Source organism: Anopheles stephensi, chromosome 3, assembly GCF_013141755.1.
Source record: "Anopheles stephensi strain Indian chromosome 3, UCI_ANSTEP_V1.0, whole genome shotgun sequence".
NCBI lineage: Eukaryota > Metazoa > Arthropoda > Insecta > Diptera > Culicidae > Anopheles > Anopheles stephensi.
Window position 1 is genome coordinate 24597113 of NC_050203.1, and position 24548 is coordinate 24621660.

The 24548-nt window shown below is 43.6% G+C and overlaps 2 protein-coding genes across 2 annotated transcripts in view; one reads left to right on the plus strand and one right to left on the minus strand.

Annotated features, from left to right (window-relative positions):
• LOC118511367 (RING finger protein nhl-1-like) overlaps positions 1 to 4974 on the plus strand; it is a 36859-nt gene extending 31885 nt beyond the window's left edge. Inside the window, 2 exon segments of the mRNA XM_036054345.1 lie at positions 4197 to 4424; positions 4497 to 4974. Of these exon segments, the coding sequence (XP_035910238.1) occupies positions 4197 to 4410 (214 nt within the window). The 3' untranslated portion in view covers positions 4411 to 4424; positions 4497 to 4974.
• A 2900-nt stretch (positions 4975 to 7874) lies between these two features.
• On the minus strand, positions 7875 to 22423 carry LOC118511368 (elongation of very long chain fatty acids protein 7-like). Its single transcript, XM_036054346.1, has 6 exons — positions 21401 to 22423; positions 12111 to 12301; positions 11942 to 12022; positions 11694 to 11856; positions 11008 to 11132; positions 7875 to 10226 (listed from the first exon to the last, which is right to left on the minus strand). Exons 1-6 carry the CDS (start codon positions 21540 to 21542, stop codon positions 9648 to 9650), a joined length of 1281 nt encoding a protein of 426 aa, XP_035910239.1. The 5' UTR covers positions 21543 to 22423; the 3' UTR covers positions 7875 to 9647.
• Between the last annotated feature and the right edge of the window lie 2125 nt (positions 22424 to 24548).

Sequence of the window (24548 nt, forward strand, 5' to 3'; positions counted from 1 at the left end):
CCATTTCCATCCGGTGGACGCGTTATTGTGGTACAGTAACAGCACGTCAGCACGTTACTGTGTGATATGCACAGCGAGCCGAGCTGAAAAAGAAAACACATGACACATTGCCGGAACTAAATGACGATTTCAGTTGAAACACGCACACATACACCGAATACAGTAGCGAAACTGTTCGCTATCCGTTGCTAGCAGAAACCATGCAGCGAAGCGCGAATCTATGCATCGCTCTACGGAGAATTGTATGAAGTGCTGCTACCCGTTAGGCGTTAAAGCGATAAAAATTGTGTCTTTATGCGTTGATTTTGCTGCAATTCGCTTTGTGGCTAACAAGGAGCAAATTTTATTAATAACTTTGCAAGGATACGTGTAGGATTTCTTTTGTTTTCAAACAGGATAACATAGACATAAAGAACCCTATTTGTGGGAGATTCACAATATTGACGAAGTGCATAAGTTTAGAGCATAAAGTGAACTGGCTAGATTTGTTAATCGGTCAGCCAGTCGATTAGTTAGTACAGTTTACTAGTTGGTACAACTTTACCACTCACATTCAGTTTCGTTTGAACTTTCTAGACTTTTTCTGGATTATAGCTTAAAATAGGATAACTGGCATGACATTTTAGCATTTCTTCAATATAATTTAAATGATTTTTCATCAGGCATTCGCCGAGAAGCCTACGCTTATTCAGAAGCACAGCCAGGACTTTGAGGTTAAGGGTCCAGCAAGGCTTTCGCCATTGAGTTTTAAATAAATAATCAAACATAAAATTGCACTTAACCACCTCCTCACACAATTGAAAATTTCACAATACGAAGAAAGGCGATTAATACCAAACAATGCCTTTAATCTAGTATCATGATCTTGACTTTTCGAAACATAAAACCCTCCAAAATTGTATGAATAAGGTTGCAAAAGCTGCCCCGAAAAGAAAAGAAAATCATGCCCGATACATGCCGAGGAAAAGCCACCATTTCCATGCAGTTGCGTCCAATTCCTTCAGGATGACCTGTTCGCGGAAAAACGCTTCAACGAAATTACTTCTCGCATGTAGCCGCAAGCTGCCATTGTCGGATGACAGATTACACCTGCATGTTGGCCTGCTCGGGGGAGTGGAAAGGGGTGGGGGGGCAGAACAGGAGCGGTTTTCCCGGTAGTTTCTCCGCTTTTCCCCGCACACACTCAAACACACGATTCGTTATTTATGTTTCCCGGTCACGTGAGGAAGCTGGAATTGTTGCACTGGGCGACCGACCGACCGACCGACTCACTGTAAAGCTCGTGGAGTTTTGGGATTCGCCATCTTTTGCTGGGTGGTAGAAAAACGCCCGAAGGTATAACACACAAAAAAGTAGGTGAAATGATTGATGATTGTCATTGGCGTTTAATTTCGTTACGTGCGTACGTGTTCCGTACGCGTGCGGTTGCTTTTTCCTCCATCATTGGGACATCTCTTCCCATTATGAGCGAAAGGGAGGGGGAGAGAGAGAAAAGATACATGTAGCAAAATGAAATGCCTTCCCACACAAGCGCTGTAACATAAATTCAATCAAAAAACAAGTGGACGGAATGAAATCTTTTTTCCCGAGCGGGGGCTATTCACAAAGCGTGGTGTGTGGGTGCTTTGAGCTCAAGCATCTGCGGCAAGAAGCGAAACACAAGAATGGAACTTATAACAATGCGTCGCGTTTGTTTTGGGGGTGAGGGGGGGGGGGGAGAAATTCTACACGAAAAATAATGCCACGTGTTGGTGTCAATGAGAAGCGGTACAGACACGCACACACATCGAAGTCGTCAGCTTTTCTTCGAATCGCATCCACTGAAAGACGCTGCTCTCCTCACGGTCAATTTGACCCTACAGTGACAATGGTTTCGTCCCGCTGCTTCCTGGTGCCTCTCGGGTTCCTTCCTCCGAAAATTTCGAACACTAGAAGCTATTTACATTGCAAAGCGGTACATGATGTGGCGGCGACGCACACGATGAGCCACCCAGCCATCCAGCCAGCCAGTCAACCACCCAAAGCCGTGAGCCTGATCCAATTTGCGTGGTAATTGAATTTTGCTTTTCGAAATTATTTCCTCTCTTTAATTTACACAATGTTATCGAGCCGCCGACGTTAACGGTGCGGAGGATAACCCACCGCAGGCTTGGAGGATAAAGGAGTGGAGTTTTGTGCACCATTTCCACTGTTCCACCGAGCAGGCGAACAAGCAGCGCGTTGAGCGGATCGTTTGCTGGAGGGTAAATGCGATGGTGGTGGCACCCGGCCGTAAGCCCTTTTCTTCGTGTTTCTTTGTCATTGAAGCTTGTCCTTTGATTGACACTAATCCAATGATGGAGCTATCGAAGGGCAGATTGGTCATCTTCTGCGAACTTGAAGGCGGTGGCGAGTGTCATTGAGATTTTTCTTATCAGTGCTGCTTTTGAGATGAGTTGGGAAAGGTGGACAGGCTGAGGAAGGAAATGAGAGGGAGGAGATTGACAATCAGTGAAAAGTCAAGAGTTTATTACACTTTGTTGATGTTTTGTATTTAGGTGGCTTAGTGCAAACAAATTCGTTAAGACCCTACGCAGACAATGCTTTATTGCACCCTTGCTATCGGTGTAGCGATGGGCAGCTTCGGACAAGCAGTTCATTCGGGCGTTATGTGTGGTGTAACGGATGATAAGCACAGGAAGCAAAATATTTGCACGATAGTTTATAGTTTGAAGTGATCGAGTTTATCAGGAAACTTTTGACCTTCGTGCGACTTGATTAACTTGGGAAAAGAAAGTTTGTGCCGTTTACTAACGGTTTGCGTTTTTTGACGTTTAGTCAAACGTTTAATAAATTGTTGTTGAGTGTTTAAATTTTCGAACTTTTCAGATGTTTTGGCTCTTTTGAGCAAGTAATAGAAAAAAATGCTTCAAATATTCTTCTTCTTTGTCCTAACGACCAATAGGTCCAATAGGACCAATAGGGTAATACCTGACACTTCTGATTTGATTTCGAATTCTAATGATGCCTAGTTGTTGGATAGTCAGTCCTCACTACTGTTTAAGAAGCATCATTCGCACTACTGGCACATTAAGAAGCATTATTCGCACTTAGTGAGACTATCAACGCCAGAACAACAATCCCATCCTATTGGACTGACTATCCAACTACGTGATATGATTTGGTCTAGTAAACTAGAAATGTCAGGCATGACCCAAGAGGTCGTTAGGCCAAGAAGAGAGAGAGAGAGCAAGTCGTTATTGAGACCTACGTATTATTTTAAGCTAATGGATAATTGTTTTATGTTCTGAAAAGCACTTTACTAGAAGTTCACAAACTTCCACTGGTATAAGTACTGATGATTCTTGTGGAAAATCTCTAGTAATGTTGCTGATGAGTTGCTTTGGTCGATTCAGCTGGTGCATGTAATGGCTACAAATTCTATTTTTGAATATATAAAAGTAGCTTACAGTAAATAAATCCTTTCCTCGTTTGAACTGTTTCATCCCAATTGATTTGAATTTCTATCGGTTTACGCGCAACATTGTTTGTACGTACCGCACATCGCATCCTCACTGGCTTACTATGTATTATTTAATAAATGGTTCCATTTAATAATGTTTGGGTAAAGCGTGGGCTTTCAATCCAACCGACAAAGTAACATCAAACAACTCTGTCCGGTTCGTACATAATTCAGTTACCGGATTAACAACCCCCTTTCATGCCTTTATTTTTTATCAACGCATAAGTAACACGTAATCAATATGTACTTTTTTGAATTGGGGAGTCAGTATGATCGGGAGAAAAAAAATGCCCTATTTTGCGTATAACCAGCGAAATAGTTTCTCTTTTTGTTGTTGTTAGGTAGAATCAATTCCACGAACCAAATTTAATTTCACAACACCGAGTTAAGCTTTCCAACATAAAAAGATTGACTCAAAGCATATTTTGGATTTTATTAATTAAATATCGCCTTACCATTTGTTTAGCTTTTGCGTCAAGTTTTACACAAATAATGGTTAAAAACAGGTTTTATGGTCGATTGTTCTTAAACAGCACTGAGATTACTATACTTGCCTGCACAGTTTGATCATATCGACATTCTTAAGCATCGTTATCCATATGCAGTAGGAGATATACCTTCATCATTTATACATACCAACTGACTGACTTATAACTGACTTTCCTTCCCATCCATCTCGTTCTCTTCCCAACAGAGGAGTTGCGGTTGACGATCAGGGCTACATCTGTGTGGCCGACTCGGGCAACAACCGCATCCAGATCTTCCACCCGGACGGTAGCTTCCTGCGCGCGTTCGGTTCCTGGGGATCGGGCGATGCCGAGTTCAAAGGACTCGAGGGCGTTGCGATCATGTCGAACGGCAACATCCTGGTGTGCGATCGCGAGAATCATCGGGTGCAGGTGTTTTAGTGCAACTGTTCACGGTAAGTTTCTGGTTGTGGCTCGAAATTGGTGTTCCAGATTTAATAATTGTCTCGTTTTCTTCTCCCCTTTAGAAGTCTTTTAATCGAAATTCGGCAACAGCGGCATCGGTACAGTGCAATCGGATGGTTATGTTATTTCTAGCCAACAATTTTCCTAGAGTCCTAGAAATTGTGCCAAACCAACAATTTAATACAAAGCAGAATTATTATCAATTTCCTTCATCCAAGAGGTTTCCTTCTCGTCTTCATAAGGGCCAAATATTTTGAATCCATTTTTATCAAGCTCTTTCATCATAAAAAAATCAAGTAAATCACAAAATTATGGAAGAAAATTCGTAATACGGCCCCTCCGAATCGCTCGCTAGCATAATGAAAGCAGACGACTTTAGTGTAATGTGTGCGTGTGTTTGGTCGTGTGTCGGCTGTACCACTCACATCGATCAATGGGGTGCATGATGGGATGGATCCCGTAACATTACTGCATTGCCTTTTTGCTAGATAGTTAGATGGAATAAAAGGTTGTTTTTTTTGTCTGGAGTTTTCAACGCGATTCAGTGTATATTTTAATTCGCAAAAAAAGTAACGGAAAGAACAAGCGAATAGAACACCACAACAATCGAAACAATTCCGATCGACAGTTCGATAGCTCAATCTGCTCACCAAATAATTTTGCATCCGAAATTCAATATTGCAACCGATAGCGGAATTGGAACCTTTTTGTTGCGGGGGTCTCCTCTTCTCCTGGTTGCTATCGCAAAACTGGCCGCGGGTGATGTTTGCGCTAGATTACTTTTATCTCGCTGCGTATTTTGGGGTGTGTGTGTTGCTTGAATGCTGGACGCCGGATGGGAGTTTTTGGATGGGTTAGTAGGCAGAACCGGGGAAGCGTTACGCTTACCGTAACGCGATTTCTGCACTGCCGCAGGATAAGCGGTTTATATTGGATGTTGCGAGAGATAATCAAAGTGTTTTGCGGTTTTCAGGAGGGGAGCCGGTGCGTGTGTTTGGTTGGGAAAATCCCAGCGGAAAGTCAATATGATCGGATAGCCAATAAAAATGTAATTACTAATAGAATTCACAATATCTTGCTGGCGAGGAAAATCCTTGCGATGCTGAGTTCTCGTGGCATAGTTATTTTTCCACCGCATCTGTTTTATTGGAAAATTGAGCGAAAAATTTTGATTGATATCAAATGTCCATGTAATATTTTTAAACGCTTTCGTATAACCAATTTGTATACTTCGTGTGACTTTTATTCAACTGTAGTAACAAAATGGTCTCATATCGAGCTACACTACAAATGCATTTCTCAACACAGTCATCAATGTTTCCAGAAAACTACCCGGATAATCATCAACCGCATCCTTTTGTAAATCACATTCAAATGCTCCCGTTGCACAATTTTAATTTATTCCTTGCAACCTTTCACCGTATCACGCACTTGTCCTTCTCGCAAATTCGCAATTCCGGAGCTGAAGAACCTGAAGAAATTAATCAACTAAACTCATGCTTGATCCGCAAACTCGTACCTGCATTTTGTCCGGCTAGCTTTCCAGGAGAACAGTTTGTGCACGATGAACAGAAGTAACATTGCCGAATGAAATGGTTGAAAACGCCAGTGCAAAAAGCTAACTTTTGCTATCTGCAAAACCGGGCCATATTATAAAACCGGGAAGCAAAATCTAGCCAAAATGCGTCCGTAGGAAAGCATGTTTAATTTGGAAAAGTGCAACATTCCAGGAATTCTATTCGATTGCTACAATGGCGCTTGCCGAAAATCCCGTATTTCCCGGTCTGCCGGTGAATACAGCAAAAGGCCAGAATGCCCCGAGTTTCGCTCCGATCAGTCGTGCGCTTCGGTACCGGTAAAATTTGGTTGCAGCCAAACTGAGCACACACATCTACACACACTCAAGCACACTCTAACACCTGTCCATTGCCAACCCATCGACTGACATCTCTCGGGTTCTGACTTCTGGCGCTGCAAAAGCTACCCTTTGTAGATTATCGTGCAAGCGGAAAACCTGCCACGAATTTCAGTTCACATTTGCGCATTTGTTTGGTTTCGGCTTCTTGCTGTTTGTTGAGACGTTTCTGTGGCAAACAGAAATAACACAGCACAGCGGCACACATTTTCTAAGCAAGCCGACAAGTGTGTACGTTGATTGTACGTTCAACAACATTTTAATCTAAATCCGAGGCTGTTATCGCTGGCTGGGAGCCGTGTGGAGCAATTTCTGAATTTTGTATGGGAATTTGTGTGCAGTCAACTGTTATTCGGTAGTAAAGTTTGTGGAAAGGTAAGGAAAATTGGCAAATAATAGGTTTGTGTTGAAATGCTACACCGCTGTATGTCACATTGCATAGCATCAGGGGCCATTCGCTTTTCGGCCGTAGTGAAACATCAGATTGCATAGTATCAGGGGCATTGTTTGCACAGCCTACGCAGGAAATGGAGATTGAATGAGGTTTTCCACTTATGGTTGAGATATTTGAAGCTTGTATGATATCGAATTATAAGAAACTCTTGGAAATTGTTAATAAATATCTCATACAATTTCATAATTAATGAAAATAACAATATTGCACAATAAATTCTTAGTATAATCTCTGACCTTTCAATTAGGTCAATTTCTTATCTTAAAAATACCATAACGGGGGCGCCAATGATTGCAATAGCTTCAGATTTAACAAAGGAATTTATGAAGTGATGTCTTAAAATGTAAAAGAAGTAATCATTTTAAAAAAGTCTTATTAAAGCGTTCAACAACTTATAAGTTTAATATTCTAAGGCGTACGCTTCTTCAAAATTATTTATTTAAAATGTAAACGATTCAAACATGCTTTATACAATTTCATACAAAGTTACTTACTCGCTCACCAATTTACACCCAATTTAAAAGCCCTCACTTACTGCTGATTGTAAGCACTAGCAGTGTTCACTTACAATCTTTATCCGTTCAAGGCCCAAGCGCAAGAAGTCCTCCTTCGTTCGTTCGTATCTTCCGAGTCAACGTTGAGGCAAAAAGTAAAGCAGCACAGAGAGAAGTATCAATCAATCAACCATTTCAAATCGTGAAGTGAGCAATAAATGGATCGCGCGGTACAGTTCAATGGCAGTAAATTATGATTGCACCCAGTGTGGCCACGACGGCAGAGCTACGATTAACGAGCCTAATGAAGGCGCCTCGACTGTAGTGCATTCAACTATCCTCCCTCAGAGCAGCTTGTTTCTCTTTTTCGCGTGAAAAAAGAGCAGGAAAATAGGTCGGTAAAACACGTCTTGCAATTTGCACTAGTTTACAGCAAATTTCTTTCCCTGTCCGTTTTATGTCCCTCTCTCTCAGTCTTCACAGTATCGATCGATGGTGAGAAGGGGCTTCTCATCTTCTGATGGAACATTTTTTTTGTGTTTGAGCAAAATTTCAAGAAGATATTTAATACACTTACTTTAAAAGAACTCTCAAAAGAATTATATTTTTAACAAATCTAGTCTTCTTACAAAACGTCCGAAACCAGTGCTTGAAATCGCTTTTCTGTATTTTCTCGCTCAAATAAAGCTAATGGCTCGTTTCCTTTGATTCGTTTCCACCGTTTCCTTCGACATTTTCCCGCACTGAAAATTGAAGCTGTCCGCTGATGAATGGTGTCGGAAAAGGTGCATTTTGGATGCAGCGGAACAATCGATTCCAGCTTTGCATCGGCTCTTTTTTCTCGCTGGTGGGGAAAAAAAGGCACACACTTGCACAAAGCGATGATGCTCGATGTGAGGAAGTTCCGAGACAGGGATGCAATTGTGCAAAACCGGGCAATGGCAATTGAAGTGCAATCGCAATCGAACGCAACCACCGTCTTCGCAGCATTCCGGGTGTAAAGTGCTGGTTGCATCACCATTAGCGATTGGACGGAACGGTTTGAATGAGGTTCACCACAACAAGACAAATCAACAAAAGGTTGCTCCTGCTTCGGTGCTTACTGTAAAGCTGTGTTTTGTTCTCCTTTTTGAAACAAAAAAACTCTCTATACGAAAAGTTTGAGTAAATTTGTTCGAATAAAAAAGGGGCGTAGAATCAAAATAACAAAACTGTAAAACTTCTAACACAGAAAACTCGGCGTAAATCATTTGAAGAGAAAAGTTGGCAAAACGAGAGGAAAATCGTTTTTCGCTTCAAAACGAACCAGCAAAAAAGGGTGGGAAGCTACAAAATGTGAACAAAATTCGAAATAAGCAAGCAGCACAGTTAAGATGGAAAGATGGGTTATAAATTGCACTCTGCTCGCAACTTGATTCATAGCAGCAGCCACAGCAGCTGATTGAACGTGGTGGTTGAAAGTGGTTTTGTAATGGTTGGACACAAGCACACAAAACACTTCAGACTAGACCCTCGCTCCTTGTGTGTGTGCGCGCCCCTTTGAATGCAACGGCCATTTGCACCGACGACGACGACGACGACGATCGACTGCCAGCTTAAGCATGATTGGTATTTTGAAGTGGAAATAGAGGAACAGAATGGAGTAACCATGGGAGGAAAAAGGGAAAATAGGGCATTTCCTTCCCAACTAAGCCAAATGCAAAAATTATCCATCGATCGCAATTTTCCCAGCCACGGAAAATCCTAGTTGAAGATGAAAAGCCGATTTTTTTTTCTTTGTTGGTGTTGGTCTCGGAAGAACGTACCATGCAAGTGGTACAAGAACGTGACGCGGTTCGTTAAGATGTGTTACTACTGCATTTTGTGTCTTCTGTTTTCTTACACACACACACATACAAACTCACACACGCACACAGGCTTATTACACGTTGACTTAAATCCTAAGCTATCTCATCCTTCGAACCGTACACGGGTTTGGACCGTACGGTGGCTTAAAAACCTCCAGCAAAATGGCTCGCTATTTAGATACAGTTTTCCTTTCTATTCGCTTTCCCTTTTCGCTATTTTTACACTAGCTAACAAGGTTTTGCTTATGCTTTGTTCCCCAGGCCAACAACAACAACCGACCCGGGCCTGTACGAACTACTGACTAACTGAGTGATCTATCTCCTACGTTCGGACCGGCTATCGGTGTGTTCCGATTGCTGCTGTTTTTTTCTTCTTTTGTTTTCCCCGGTTTAAAAGAAAATGCGACATACAAACATACATACAAACTCACACTCGCACTTATACAAGCTTATACACACACATGCACGCATACATTCATACGCGGATCGGTGATCGTGACCATTCAACCGCTCGCAAGCTCCACGGTTTTCGTTGGCCCCGTCCAAGCGTCCCGTTCGGCAGCCTCGTTTGACACTATTCGTTGCCTCAGTCCTGTTGTGTCCTGTTGGTGTGGTTGTTGCACCGGTTCTACACTCCCGTCCTCCACCGTGCCTTTGGCTTCACCTTCTGGCGCACCTTCCTTCGCGTCCGTCGGGCACACTTCCAGTGGTTTCTTTTCCGACTCCAGCACCGTTCGACTGTCGTTGTTGTTGATGTCTTCCAGTGGGATGATTTCTGGACCATCCTCCTTACGCAGGTGACTGATTTTTTCCGGTTCGGTGGGTGGGAGGGCTTCTACGGGAGGGAGTTCTTGAACGCCGGAAACTTCCTTCGTTGATTCGAGCCCGGGTTTGCTCGCTTCGGCACTGACCTTGGCGGTGGCCGATTTCGATTTACGCTTGTAGCTTTCGATGTAGAAGTTCATGAAGAGGGCCAGAAAGATGGATGCGTTGATCAGCAGCAGGGTGGTGATGAAGCGCGGGAATGGGCAACCGGTTGCGAGGGCATTGATGCAGTGCGCGATGCAGATAACAAATTGAATCTAGAAGGAGTGCAGAGGGAGGAAAGATTTTATTAAGGGTTGAAATAAATCTTTCGCGAGCGGTTCAGTGGCTAAGGTGACATTGGCACAGGTCTTCCCACGACAGGACCGAGATTCAAATCCCATCCAGACCGCCTCCCCGTACGTAGGGCTGACTACTTCATCACGGGTAAAATCAAGTCACAGAAAGTCAGATATGGCAGGCCGAGACCTTTCAAGGATGCAGTGCCAAAAAAGAAAAAGATTTTAACTCCAAAAAGGCAAATAAAATCCCACCGACATACTGCAGAACCCTGAAGACTTTTCAATGAATGATGTTCACAAATTTCAACAATTAACGCAAATTATCGTTAAACTGATTACCCTCTCAGTGCCGACACACCACATCATTAACCAACTTCCTAACACAGATGTAACTCTTTTGATTACCCTAAACACAAGAGTTTATACTAAACTCTCTCCAGGGAATTTTATGACACGCTAATAAACTCTGCTGCTGTGCTTCCCTGACAACATTTCCCTGACATTTCGTAGGCTAAAAGATCATGCCAGTACAGAGCAATAAAAACAGCAAGCAAAGCAAACCGACAGAGTTGAATCAAAACCTAGCGCATTAAATCTTTTATCCTACCAATCAAGCAATCAACAGCTAATTCTCTCTAACCAAAGAAAAAAAAAACCAGTAGGGGGTTGTGGCTAATGTTCCAAACCACCCGCGCTCGGGTCATAAATTTTCTGCTCTCCCTCTCGTTATCGCTCGCACCATCACCACGCTACTTACAATTTGAACTTCTGTCATGTATTTTTTCCACCAGATCTTATATCCCATCGCCGACAGCATGTAGTAGAAGTACATCAGCACGTGGACGAAGTTGTTAATCACGTTCGGCAGCGTCGCATTACCACCTGTAAACGCAGAAAGGAAAGATTAATGGACGATTAAGGAAGTGAGGGAGGTGGGGGGGAAGCAGGAGGAAAGTGGTGTACTACAAATCGGGAATCCATGTTCTCATTCAAACAATTTGCCGCCTTAATGTCCTGCACGATGCAACGGCGATTACTGTCGCTCTGCAGCAACGTTTGCTCACAGATGGCGCTGTCATCGGGTGAGAGGTTGCTTGACATCGATTGCTTTTGACAGCCGGCATCCACACCGGGCAGTATTGGTGGTCGATCATTCCATTTGGCAATCAATTTTCCATCCCATCACACTCCACACAGCGTTAAATCGTGCGTGACGGAATATTTACAATTATTCAATTGACGGGAATAATAAATAATGTTACAGCCGAAAGCCATCATCTTTCGCCTCTTTGGTGCGGGCATCTTTCGAGCAGGAGTTTTGGGGCCGGAAATTGTGTACACACGTTTTTTTTGTCGTATCTTCTTTCCTGGTACACTGCTGATTACACGACCACCTGCCTGCGGCTGGAAAGGGCGAAGATAAATGCGTCACCGTTTGCTTACCGGCAATGAATTTTGTCAATATCCACGCCTCGATCGGTGTCAGCGAATGATGGTAGACGTGCAGGTCGGTAATTTGGGACTGCTTCTTGCGGAGCACGAAGAACACGGTGTCTGCAAACTCGGACAGCTTCGAGAGATAGTACACGTAGCAAAGGTTGAACATCTGGGTGGGGGGGAGAGATAATCCACGAGGAAATGTCTATCAGATAATGTTCTACGTTTTGGACGTCTCAGCCACTTTTACTTACTCTTCGCGATAGGGGGCTGTCACTGTAGTCCACCGTTTGGCACGTTAGACTGTAACCCCTCACCCAACCGGCCATCAGGTGCTGCGAAAAAAAGGTGGCAAAAACGAAATGCAATCAGCTTAAAGTTTTCTTGTTGCCATTGAATCCCCAAATACGGGGTTTTCCTTACCTCGTAGAACATGTAGCCACTGAGGAGCACCTGAAACAGGTTGTAGAAGATGATCACTCGTCGCAAGTCCATCGGCTTCCGGTCGCGCATGTACATCGGACCGATCAGGAGAACCCACAAGAGGTAGCAGATGACCATGCCCAGCGTCGGCAGTGGATTGTCCATGAAGGGAAGCTGTTTCGCTCGGGGATCTGTAACGAGTCGGGGAGGGAAGAAGATATTTATGAGATTGAAACTATTGGAAGGAGATTGTCACACCCCTAGACCAAACCTTAAACTTGTCTTTGAGGCATATTAAAAACATGTTTTCTGACTTGTACTCTCATTTTGACTTTTGTCCTAACAAAAATCCCGACAAAGCTTTTTGATTCACTTTTTAAATTTAACACTCAACCAGAAGGCTTGTTCGTCTAACAATCCTAGAAGAAATCCAACACACTTAGCAACTTCGATTGATGATCAGTTGATCTTCACGCCTGCCATCGCTGTTAATCCAAACCGATTGGTCCTTCACCTAACTTCACCCCATCATTAATCATTCCCCTAGTATTCACCATGGCTCACGGACAGAGAGCTAGAGCTCAGTCGAGACCATCAACTTTATGACCCTTTTCAACCCGTTTCCCGTCCGCAGACTCCCAGTCTTCTCTCCAGTATACCAACCGGCAATCAGTTCCACCAGTGCGCGCCACCAGTGAGCAATCAGCGACGAGATGGAACTTCCTCGAAAGTAGTCATCCATCGTGAGCAGTACCTCCGATTTGATCATATCGACCGGACTGTCTAGCTCAACCGAAGACGCAACCAGCTGCGTCACTGTAGCCATTTTGTTTGCTGGCCACTCGGAAAATTCACTCCAACAAAAACACACAAAAACACTATCACAACCACTGTGTCCCTTGCGATCACACACTTCCTTGCGCTTGCACCAAGAACGATGCACTGGATCCTTAGCTCCGTGCGTAAGAAGTTATTATAGCAAAGCTCTAAAACATAAGCAACCCCCCAAAAAAGAACGCTCCATTACCACCTCCATTAGAACGAAAACTGAAAACCCCCCACACGTTCTGTGGATCATCATCGTGGACAAAAAACCGGCCGGAACACGCGTTGCGTAATGCAACCGGCATCGACACGCAATGGAAAACCCGTCCAGCTCTTGCGGTTCCCTTGCTCTAGATATTGGCGTCCAAAAACAAACAAACCGTCGACGAAGACCCCGAACTGGATTGTGGAAGCTTTCGCAAGCTTTCCACAGGCCCTTGCGCTTGTGCCGCGCTTGAACTTGGGCCTGAATGCAGCGCATGCAGCTCAAGTGCATTCCGCTATGGAGTGGGGACGGTTCTGGCTTAACTTCATTATCACAAGTGAGTAGGCATGCATGCGGGTTGTGCGTTCGAGCGGAAAATAGAAAACATAAACCACAGCCAAGCCACCGGTTCTGAGGACGATTCCGGTTGAACACACACGACACGCCGGGTTGAAGAATGAAAATTGAACGCTTATGTTAATCGTATATCGCCGGCTAAGAACGTCCCCCAATGTATATTCTCTGTCATGTAAAAATGTGAAACCCGCTTGAGCTACGGGTAACTATTTCGTAACAGCAGGGCATCAGTTTAGTGGACGTTCGGTTGTTCGGTCGTAAAGGGGTTTCTCGCACCGGTGCGTAGAAATATGGTTCGAGCTGGTGCGCTTACTCAGTGATTTATGATCGATCGGTACGATGGATAAGATGTGTTGTGTTTTACAGTGTACAATTGAAAGCAATTAATTAGTGTGTTATAAAATGATTAAGACCATTACTCTGGTTATGTGAATGTGTGGTATGTTTCGTGAGAGAAAATTGAGGAAAATGGGAAGTGCACGATATAAGTGTTTCCGATCGCGTTCAAGTGATTAAGATGTGGCGAGCGTCGGTATTGGACGAAGATTTATACAGCAGAATCAAAACCAAATTCAATCAAAACTGAGCCAGCAATAAAGATTGACAATTCGACTGAAAATATGACTACAAGACGAAGGACTCAATCGGTAACGCATTACTTAATTACTGATGAGAATCAATCGATCAAGTTTACAGCAAATGAATCGACATGATACTATACTGCTGCTACTGTTTCACACACATTATTTCAATTTATATGAACGCGTTAATTAGTACAAGATTGCAATCCAAATGTTTCATCGAGTAAAATTGTAACATTTATCGCATAAGGTCACTTTCGTCATGAAACTTAACGTTTGATAGATAATCTGCAAGACACCGTAGAAGCGTGTGTAATAATTAACAATTTTATGCTAATTTCTAATGAAAATATATGTTGTATAGAGAATCCGGAACCCGTACAGAATTCGCACCAGCCTTTTTATGTTTTGAAGCGTAAAATACAGCTTCACGTAATCTCACATCGGGCGCATATAACGTGTGCTAATTTTCATAATGGCTAAACACATGGATTTAATTAAATCTACCTTGAACTGAAAATGAAAGCCAGCAAGACACCGGTGGAAATACAGACTATCCTGATTTGATTTACCAGGAGCTCATAGTCGCGCCAATAGCTTCATGGATTATTAATGTAGTTATTTCTTGAGTAGTCTTCAGAATCAAAAAAATCAATCAAAAAAAATTAATTTCAAGTAAGGTTTTCGAAAGACTTATTTGAAATTTTATTAAAAGATAAATAGTTTTAAACTTGCACCAGCAAAGGTTTGGATAATTCAGTAAAAAGCTTGTAAAAATAGAAAGAACTTCACAGCATTAATCATCATAAACGAGATCTATTCGTTTCGTTTGTTTCTATGGTTTGTCTGGAAAATATCATCGAATATTGAAAATTAAAGGCATAGAAATTCATTCCGGTAAAGAAATCAGGAAACGCCTTAAAGAAACATTCATTGGCCATCTCGGTTGTCAAAAAAGACTCAAAGCGGGTAGATGTTTAAAGAACATTATATATATGTTCAGTCAACGGAAAACAAGAATGTAATCGTACTACACATGGACTTTGATGAAGTAGCATTGCTTTGGGAATTTTGACGGCAACAATTCGAATTTTCTAATCAACTCCTTGAACCTTCTCTTAATAAATCTAATTGCTAATCGCGCTTACTTTGACCATTGGTCCACGGACAATCAAACGTTCATTGGTGCTAAACCTTTTTCAACATTAGTTCCTGTTAGTAGCTGGGGGAGTGAACAAATTTCTTCTCCATCATGAAGATTACCCTGCTGCACGTGTCTACAGGAGAGTGATGGAATTTCTCGGAATTAAGACGCACAGACTAATGTGTGGTATTGTCTGTAGTAGGTTTTAATCGCCTATGGATTACAGGGTAGTAAGCAGAACAATGATTGATCAAAAGGGTCATGTATCTCTGGCCGGTAATGGAGGTCTTGCAACAAACAAACGCTTCCAGGAAACAGATTTGCGCATTGAAGAGTACATACAATATCACCAAGAGTTTTAAGGATGGTTACTTTGCTAATATTTTTTTTATTTAGAGTCATTCAATGTAGTCTCTTGCAGCAAGCAATCTTTTCACGAAACAAAAATGTCTGCCTTCCTTTACTTCAAAAAGTTCCATATACCATCTTGTCGTAACCAAATCCACCTGTCCAACGTCAGCCGTCAAGTTTTGCATACCGCGTGCATACAGCAAAACCCGTCAATCAGGAAACGGTCGACAGTGCGCCGCAAACAAACCACGTGCTCGAACGCATTTACCGCACATCGGCACAAGTACCGCATCTGATCAACGTCACACAAGCCAGCCAGCAAAGCCTGTAGCTGGAATCATACCGTAATTGACCCACCCCAGCCCAGGGTTGGTAATGATCATGAAACCGAGAGTGTACAGCATGCACTTAAAAGCCGCGACCGTCTTCCTACCGTGGCGTGGAAACCGCAAGGCATACACCGAAAACAGAACAAAAAATAAACCGGATTACGGGTAAGTATGTGTTACGCCAGTACGCCGGCTTCAATTTCAAGTGCAAGCTCATCGACGAGTACCCCCAGGTTCACGCCTGCACGAGTGGAAGCGTACCCATACGGGCGACAGCTTTTGCAACTGACCATACGGGTGATGGAGTTTTTTTTTTTTCTTGTGGCTGGTTGTATGTGTCTAATGCATACATACATAGCAAGCACCCCAAAAACACGCGCCACCATCTCAATGATTCGAAACGATCGTAACTGGCCGTTTGAAAAGATCAATTTTACTTTCATTCATGCAGCCACGGTTACAGTCTGCGCGGCGCGCGTAGGAATGTTTTCTTTTTCTCACTCACTCTCTCTCTCTCTCAAGCTTCAATCCCTAACCATCTATTATGTTAGGGCGCATTGAGGAGAGCGAGAAGGAAAGCGAGAGTGAACGTACCAGCAACCCAACAACGGTACCACCATCCATCGCCAGCGGCCAAGCGTCTCTTGTTTGCGTTGCGCAATTTAATCGACGCCGTGAAAGACGAAAGATTTCAACGCGCGTGTCAGCGGCGAACGCACACTGCGCAACAGCTGACCGCATGGTCATGAACACAAATTATGCTTACTGAAATCTTTCTCGAACCACACGACGATTTGCAAGCAATGAGTGGTTGGATGGTTCATGCCAGCTTCAAGTGCAACAAGCCCCAAGTGCAAGTGCCACCGGTACTGAAGGTCAGCCGGCTGGACAGCATCAAAAAGGGTCCTCGAAAGGTTCAAGGCGCTTGCAATGGCTGCGTGGCATCATATGGTTCCCCGCGCCCATTATTGCGCACGCACCTCGCGATGACATTCAAAGCCGACTGGCCGAGACGTCTGGCACATCGCGTTTGATAATTGCACAATAATGATTTATTTGGCTTCGGTTCGGTTCGTACACCGTGGTGTTCCTTTCTTGGGTCAGTTCTTTCTTCTTTCTCGCCATCACAGGATTGGGTGGGAACTGGTGGTAGTGGTGGTACCGATCGATCGAGCCATGATTACGTCCGCACGGGGCTTTGAGTTGTCTAATCGAGATCATGCTAGAGCTGGTGCTGCTGCTAGGCCAGCTAACAATTTTAAAGCGCCTGGCTGCTGTAAGCTTATGGGATAACTTGTTACTTTTACAGGGTGTGGGTTTTGTTTTATCCGGGAGGACAAGTATCGGTTTGAGACAAAAGCTGTTTTTAGCATAACCACCTACAGGTTTTATTTGATATCCCTTGTTTCCAGTCGGCGGCCCTAACTGGAACGTATCCAGAGAAAGTGAACAAGTTTTGTGTGTGCGGTTTTTCTTTTTTTGCATTTGCTCCACTTAACCGAGAGGTGCAAAAGTTGATTAAGTTTATAAGCAACGCGCGTAAATGGTGTCACTCAAAAAAAAATTGGAGCTCAACTACGATGCGATTATGCAATTTAAGATATTAGCTGTTCCACCAAATGAGCCCAATAAAACTATTAAAAAAATATTCCAGGCAATATTGAACTGTTCATTCTTCTACGATTTTAAAAACGATACTCCGAACCGATAAAGCGACATAAAATGTGTCAAAGTACACCGAAGGGGACAAATAAAACCCTCGGCCAACAACGATGAAACGCAAAACGCCACACGCAACATCATTATCATAAGTTCAATGGCATGCCGCAATGTGTTGTGATGCGATGTGCCGGACAGTTTGTGTGCCGTTAAGGTACAACCGAGACCTCTGCCATCATAAGATTCATCATTCTTATTGGGAAGGCAAACGATGACGACACTGTCTGCTGTCTGTTTTTTTTAACCGCAAGACGAAAAGGATGTTTGAATAAAATGTGTTTCAATTTTTTTTCTCAAATGGATGCTTAACTATAAACAAGGAAGGTTATATGCTCGATCGAAATAGAACATAAATGTTTAAGGTTCATTATAATAGTGGCAAAACATAATATACGTACGAGGGAAACACTAAACAAACGCTCAAATTAGGACAAAGCTCAAGGTAGAACAGCCCATTTGTTGTCGACTGTTAGCTCACGCCGTAGTTTCGAAACCCCCGTACGCCCTTATCTGGGGCTGGTTGGCTAGCTGCTGTCACTGAAGATGTTGTCCTTCTGCCGGATAGCTAAGCGCATCATGCAACCAAAACCCTATTTTGAATATTTTGCTGCCTAGTAATGTGGAAGACGTTCAATGGTGGCCCTTTTGTCGGACTGATCGCTTCTTTCCTTCGCTCGCCCTCGTGGTAACCGGTTCCGTAGCCGAACGTGTCGCTGCTTTGTTATCGATCCGCTTTATGCATATTTGCAGCAGTTGCATTTTATACCTTATGCTTACATCATTTTTTTTCCTCGCTCACTATTTCTTTAGCATGCTTGCAATCGAATCGAAAACACACCCGGTTCAATCAGGCCAAACGAACCACCAATGCGATGTGCCCTTTTTCTTCGTCGTGTGTGTTGTTGCTGTTCGAAGGCAACACAGTTAAATCTGCCTACAGTGCAACTTCAGCGCTGTCCACCCGCTCTAATAAGACCGGCATAGCAGCAACATCGGTCAACACAATATTGGTTTGCCGCGTTGCTGCTGCTGCTGCTTTTTTATGTCGTAGGTAATAGGAAAAACAAATTATAAAAACACATCTCCACGCACCGACGAGACGTCTCCCTCCGGTCCCTCCTTCCCCTTTCTTCCCCATCAGGTCTTGGCTAAACGAATCAAAAGGGGTGTAGATTCCGAAGAAAAAAACGACGGTGGTGCTGTAACGCGCACTGCTGGAACTCGCAACACCAGCCACGATTTCCATCACGCAATCAGCCTACCCGGGTGCAACGAACACTGAAGACGCATACCAAAGATCGGATTGGCTGAAAGGGGGATGACGAGGGGCGCATCGAAAGGAATTGATTTTCTTTTCTGGGTGAAGGTCGACCTCGTGAGATAACGGCCAAATTGTGCGTTGGAAGCTGTCCGCGCGCCCGTTGTACCGTGGTTGGCGTGGCCAACGGGCAGGTGGTGATCGCTTCCTGGTGCGGGCCTGGTGTTGTTGGTAATAAATTGAACCATTTAGTCGAACGCTTTACGGTGGATGCAGTATGTTACAGGCTCTAAAGTCTGAAGCTGAATGAAACCGACCGATTATTGGATCATTTTTCATGCATTCATCAATTGCATCAGTGTGCAGTTCACAGCAACTATAAAATGATTTAGCAGCTATTCATTGAATTGGGTTAAAATGATTCTCTCTCTTTAGGATTTAAGTGAAGAGTCATCCCTTAAACTCAACTCAATCTCTAATTATGCTTTTATTTTTATTGAAAAGTTAATCAAATAATTTAGAATAATTTGTTACAGCTGCCAGAGCGTCTTTGGTCACTTCAAGCTGAGTAGAAGCAAGCCTCACAGTACATCGAACGTCTAGATTTTTACACAGCGACAGACATTTGAAGTTTCAGAGTGGCATATGTTCTGACGGGTTTCTTTCTTAGTTTAGAGAAGTTTAGAGCTCGATTTTTTGGTTTATGAGTATAATTTGAAGAAATTTTTAGTTATTCATTCTAAGCAAAAAAATTATTGTAATAAAAAGAATAAAAATGTTCAACTCGCACAATTCATTCATTTGGAATAATATTAACAAAATTGATAACCTTTAAACGGAAAATTTAAACCTCCAGGCAGATTCGATCAAAATATAAATAAAAACTACGACACTTATAGTTATACTCATGCAAAAATTTTATATAAAAGTAAACTTTTGAGTAAGAGCAGGGAAACAAAAAGACAACTCAACAATGTTTTGTCAAACAAGTATTCATCCAACTCATGAGCAAGAAAGCCCATCCCATGGATCATTTCTGCCGGTTAACATGCGCATGTTTACCATCTGCATCATGGCAGCAAAAAACTTCCTTCTCATGACGATAATGTACGCACCAGTTGCAAGTGATTTCACCACAATGGCAAACAACAATCTTCACGACAGTAACCTTCCGCCAACCAGGTAGGAAGTACTTTGTGACAATCTTCACGATCGAACGATCTTTGCACTGGCAAACAACTGCTGATCTCCCACAATCATCATCATCATCCTCCGCCTGTCGCGTAGGCTGACTCACATATGGACGCTTTAGCAGACGGAGCCACACTTTACACGCATCGACGATACCAGTGAAGGTCTTGATCGAGAAACAGTAGTCTCCCCGGGGCTGCGTACCAAAGTTCCGCAGCCCCACAGACTGACCTCTAGCCGTGGTGGTGTTTTACGATTTCTAATCACATTTGGTTTTATTCACCCACCCAATCAAAACCACCGTTCCGTTTAATCAACATGCCGCGAGGACCTTGTAAGTTGGCGGTGGCTATGTGGCTTGTAGTTTGGATTTCCGTGTCCGTTTATTGGATCATGGTTAAACATGGCCGATTTGAGGGCACGGATGTTGATGCATTTTCACGGATGTTGATGTCCGTCATATTTGGGTCAACTTTTTCCAATGGCAAGGGTGTTTTGGGTATGAGAAGGACCTTATAAGGAGGAAGAAACAATATGAGTAAATTTCCAAATCAGTCTCCTTTGTACAAATTTAAGCGAGTTGAGGAGGACTAGCACTTGAACCATTCTGGGCACTTGAAGAGCAAGAATTATATCGGATTTATCATCTAAAAGATGATTCTCAACCAATGAGACATTCTATTAAATGTGGTAAGATGAGACGACTTCAAGAACTTTCCTGGAGAGCCCTGTTAATATGCAGAAAAAGTAAAATAAAACGGTGATGCCTACGTTGACAAAAAATAAATTAGGTCACCATGTCACAACTTGAAACCCTCAAAACGATCCATGCAGAACCAGTCTTTCACAACACCTAAGAAGATGTGGGAGATTCTACACGGTTTAAGAACTCTGCACTAATAATCTTGCTGATATGGAGAAGAAAAACTCGTGAAACTGGTTCTTGAAAAGTAGTTCCACCACCGAAAACCACCATCAGCGATCACTGCATTCTGCTCCAAACCCATTTTCGAGAATCCGAGAAGCAGCTTTGAACTCCGTGTTGGCAACGCTTTTATCTCAGCTCCACAATAATCCCAACGCCACTTCGGCGAACCAACGGAAAAAAAGAAGGACAGCTTGACAGCCTTCATCAACCCTTTCCGATCGGCGCGAATCACTGTAATTTGCTAACCCTAATGCGCCCTGTGGCACCTCCCCGTTCGGCAGCCCGTTGACCGTTACGCTCGTTGCAGAAAACACCGATTGTTCAATCGAGGTGGTGGTGGACGGAAGGTCGCTTGATAATTACGTTCGGCGCGATGCAAATCAACCACGCCGGGTGACTTACCAGCGATCAGCTCCTCCACGATCAGCCAGTAGCGATCGATGAGGCCGGTCCAGTTGCGCTCACTGTTGTACTCGTCCACCGCCATCCGAAAGACGAACGACGTGCCGGAGTAAAAGTCGGTAAAGTTGTCCGCGACACTCATGGTTGGGCGTTTGTTTAAAGGAGTTTTCTCGGTGGCTCACACAGCTTCCTCGGGCGCGGATGATGTGATGTGTGTGTGTGTGACGTGGCACTTGTGGTTGTTGGTTAGGCAATTGATTCCGATCAAGTATCCGATTCACTTATCGCCCCTTAAGGAACTCGGCATGGGCTTCCGAGGCGTGCAAGTGACGTGCTTCGTTGATCACCTTTAAATGAAGCTCACAGCTAATCCTTCTACAGAGCTTCTCAAAATGGGGAGGATAAACACTAGCACTGAATAAACCTAGGAAGCGTACAAGACGACGCTGGCTGCTCGTATCTTGCTTAACACATGCGTTGACCTAGATTTTGTCTAATAAAATCCATCCCATTTCGTGCCAGACGAGCTGGGCATCTTTTGCACTGTCTGCGGAATAGATTAGGCGATGATCACACACACACACACGCACCAAAACGCACACTGAAACACAATCGCGCACGCACTGATATCCCGATTGGGCTATTTGAGACACCCCGTATTAAGAACAACCGAACGATGCTCTAGCCGACCGATGGACACATGCTTGGACGCGAATCAAAAACCCAACCAACGTCTGGCGACACGACCATCCACCACGACAAAACACCAGCAACTGACCGTACCGAACTGTCCGTGACTCCTGTCGGTGTGGGCTCAACCCCCCAAAAATCGGTTCGGCTCAGCTGTCACAACGGAAAATTTGGCAGTCCCCACCCGCTCGCCACGCACACAAGCGGATGCGGTAACAGCGCTAGACGATCTTGCGACAGATGTGTACGATCGATGGTCGAGCGGCTGCTGCTGCTACTGCTGCTTCCAAGAGATTCCTTCGGTCGCTCACACAAACGTCCGTCCAACGGTACCGCTGGTACAATGTGACAAAATACAAAGCTTTCGCGAGTCTTTCCAACCCTCGCCCAACCCACCCTTACGGTGAAGGAAATAGTCGTAAGCGAACGCACACACACACACAGCGCGATTTGCGTTCGTTAGCCAAATGCCCGATGATCTTCGCCGATGAGATGCCGAGAAGCGAAAGCTCGCGCGAAGATCAATGGAATTTCGTATGCGCATGCGTGTGTGTGAGTTTGGGGGAGGGAAAGAGCATTGTGGTTAGATCGGCGGGTGAGATTCAATCAAGTTCAGCAGTGTCCTTCGGGGGAGACAGTGGAGATCTTAGTAGTAGTGGTAGAAGTAGTAGTAGTCGTCGTCGTCGCAGGGAAGCAGATTGTTGCGGTATAACAGTGTGTGGTCAATCATTAGGCAACTGGCCACACACCACCAACCAGTCACCCCCCTTTGGACCCTTATGTTTGATCGCCCTATCACTCTATCGAGCGCATGGTAATGGTGGAATGTGATAAGTCCATTGAAGAAAGGCGATACTAATCATATGGTTTTTAAAATTTATTTTAGATTATATTTAGCTATTATAATTGTGATAGGTGTAGTAGGTATATACATTTGTAAAAAAAACGCTGATTCAAAAATAATGTCAATTATGTACCATTTACATAAAACCTCTTCGAAGAGAGTCGTAAATCTGCCTTCAAATTAAATCTGAACAAATATTTTGTACTTCGTTATTATTGGTAACTCATCGGAAATTTATGTAAAGTTCTCAATCACACGTTGTATATCACACGTTAAAAATAAGAACATATTTAACATTTGAAAATAAGTGTATTATAAATGAATTTCGTCTATAAAAACTATTTATTTTGAAAAAAGAAGTAGACAATTCTTCATTCTTTTTCATTAATTAATAATTCAAATTTTACACTATTCATCATTCCACGAACTTATCATTTCCTCATGGGCACAACCGATAAAACGATAACGCACCGGAATTCCACCTTTTTCGTTGCCCATTCGTTCTTTTCCTACCGACGGAAGCTTGAAAGATTCTCACCTATGTGCCACTTGTGCTTCGATCGATCGCGATCGCCGAGCTTGCAATCGATTTCCTGTGCCATCAGCACATTTTGTCCAGCAGTCAATTATTTTGCTTCTCTGCTCTTGTTTATAAGCAAAGCAAAAGTCCACAACATTTTTGGATCACATGCAAGCGAAATGAACGTGTCAACAAAACAGTCACCCAAACTAGGCCACCGTTGCTGTTGGTCGGCGCATTCCGAGCCCTGCACCAACGTTGACCCGGCGGCCGCTTTGCAAAAAACATCAAAACAGCCCTTTCCACACACACACACACACACCCAGACACCCTTCGCGATCGTATGACAAACGGGGAACACATTGGCTGAAGTTCCTGGGACCACTAGGTCAGCATTTTTATTGGTTGGACCGGTGACGATCGCTCCATCCATCGGACCACATTTAAAAACTGCGCCATCCACCCAAAGGGCTTCTGGGCCGAGCGGGTAAATCGCACATGGAAAGTCATTAATGGATGAGAAAATTAACTTCAGTAGCATTGTGCTTCACCAGCACACCTTGTTTTGCGAATTCTGGGCTGTTCCGGTGCTCTCTTCCGTGTCAGAATTTCGGTAATGTTCGGCGAGATTAATTAAGCTCAGACAAGCTCCGATTTGTCTCGCCGTGTTCGCCGATTCGATCCGTACTAAAATCGTTGGTTTTTTTTTTGCTCTATCATGATGATGGGTAAGGTTGCTGTTGTTGACGTCAGCTGTGGCGCATCAAATAAGTGGGGTTTTCCGGATGGTGGTAGAAGAAAAAAAGGGTGGAGATGTTGGGTTGAATCGAAAACTAATCGCAAGGATGCCATTGACCGTATGCCTTTAGTTTGAATGTTGGGTCTGCGCACAAAGCAAGACTAGCTGGAAGCGAGTGGATTAAGGAATGGATAAAAATATAAGCACCACTAGCGTTGGCCTTCAAATCGAACAGCAAATCGAATGAATAGATAGTGTTTGGTTAAAAGATGATTTTCTTTAGCAAGATCAGCGATCATGTTCAAAATTTCGATCGATCTATTTGCTTCTTTAGTCATACCTTCAAGCAGTCGAA

Coding starts and splice junctions, on each gene's coding strand:
- LOC118511368 (XM_036054346.1), bottom strand. CDS start 21,542: ATGAGTGTCGCGGACAACTTTACCGACTTTTACTCCGGCACGTCGTTC. Junction 11,857..11,941: donor ACAGCCCCCTATCGCGAAGA/GTAAGTAAAAGT, acceptor CCCCCCACCCAG/ATGTTCAACCTTTGCTACGT. Junction 10,227..11,007: donor ACATGACAGAAGTTCAAATT/GTAAGTAGCGTG, acceptor CACTCCTTCTAG/ATTCAATTTGTTATCTGCAT.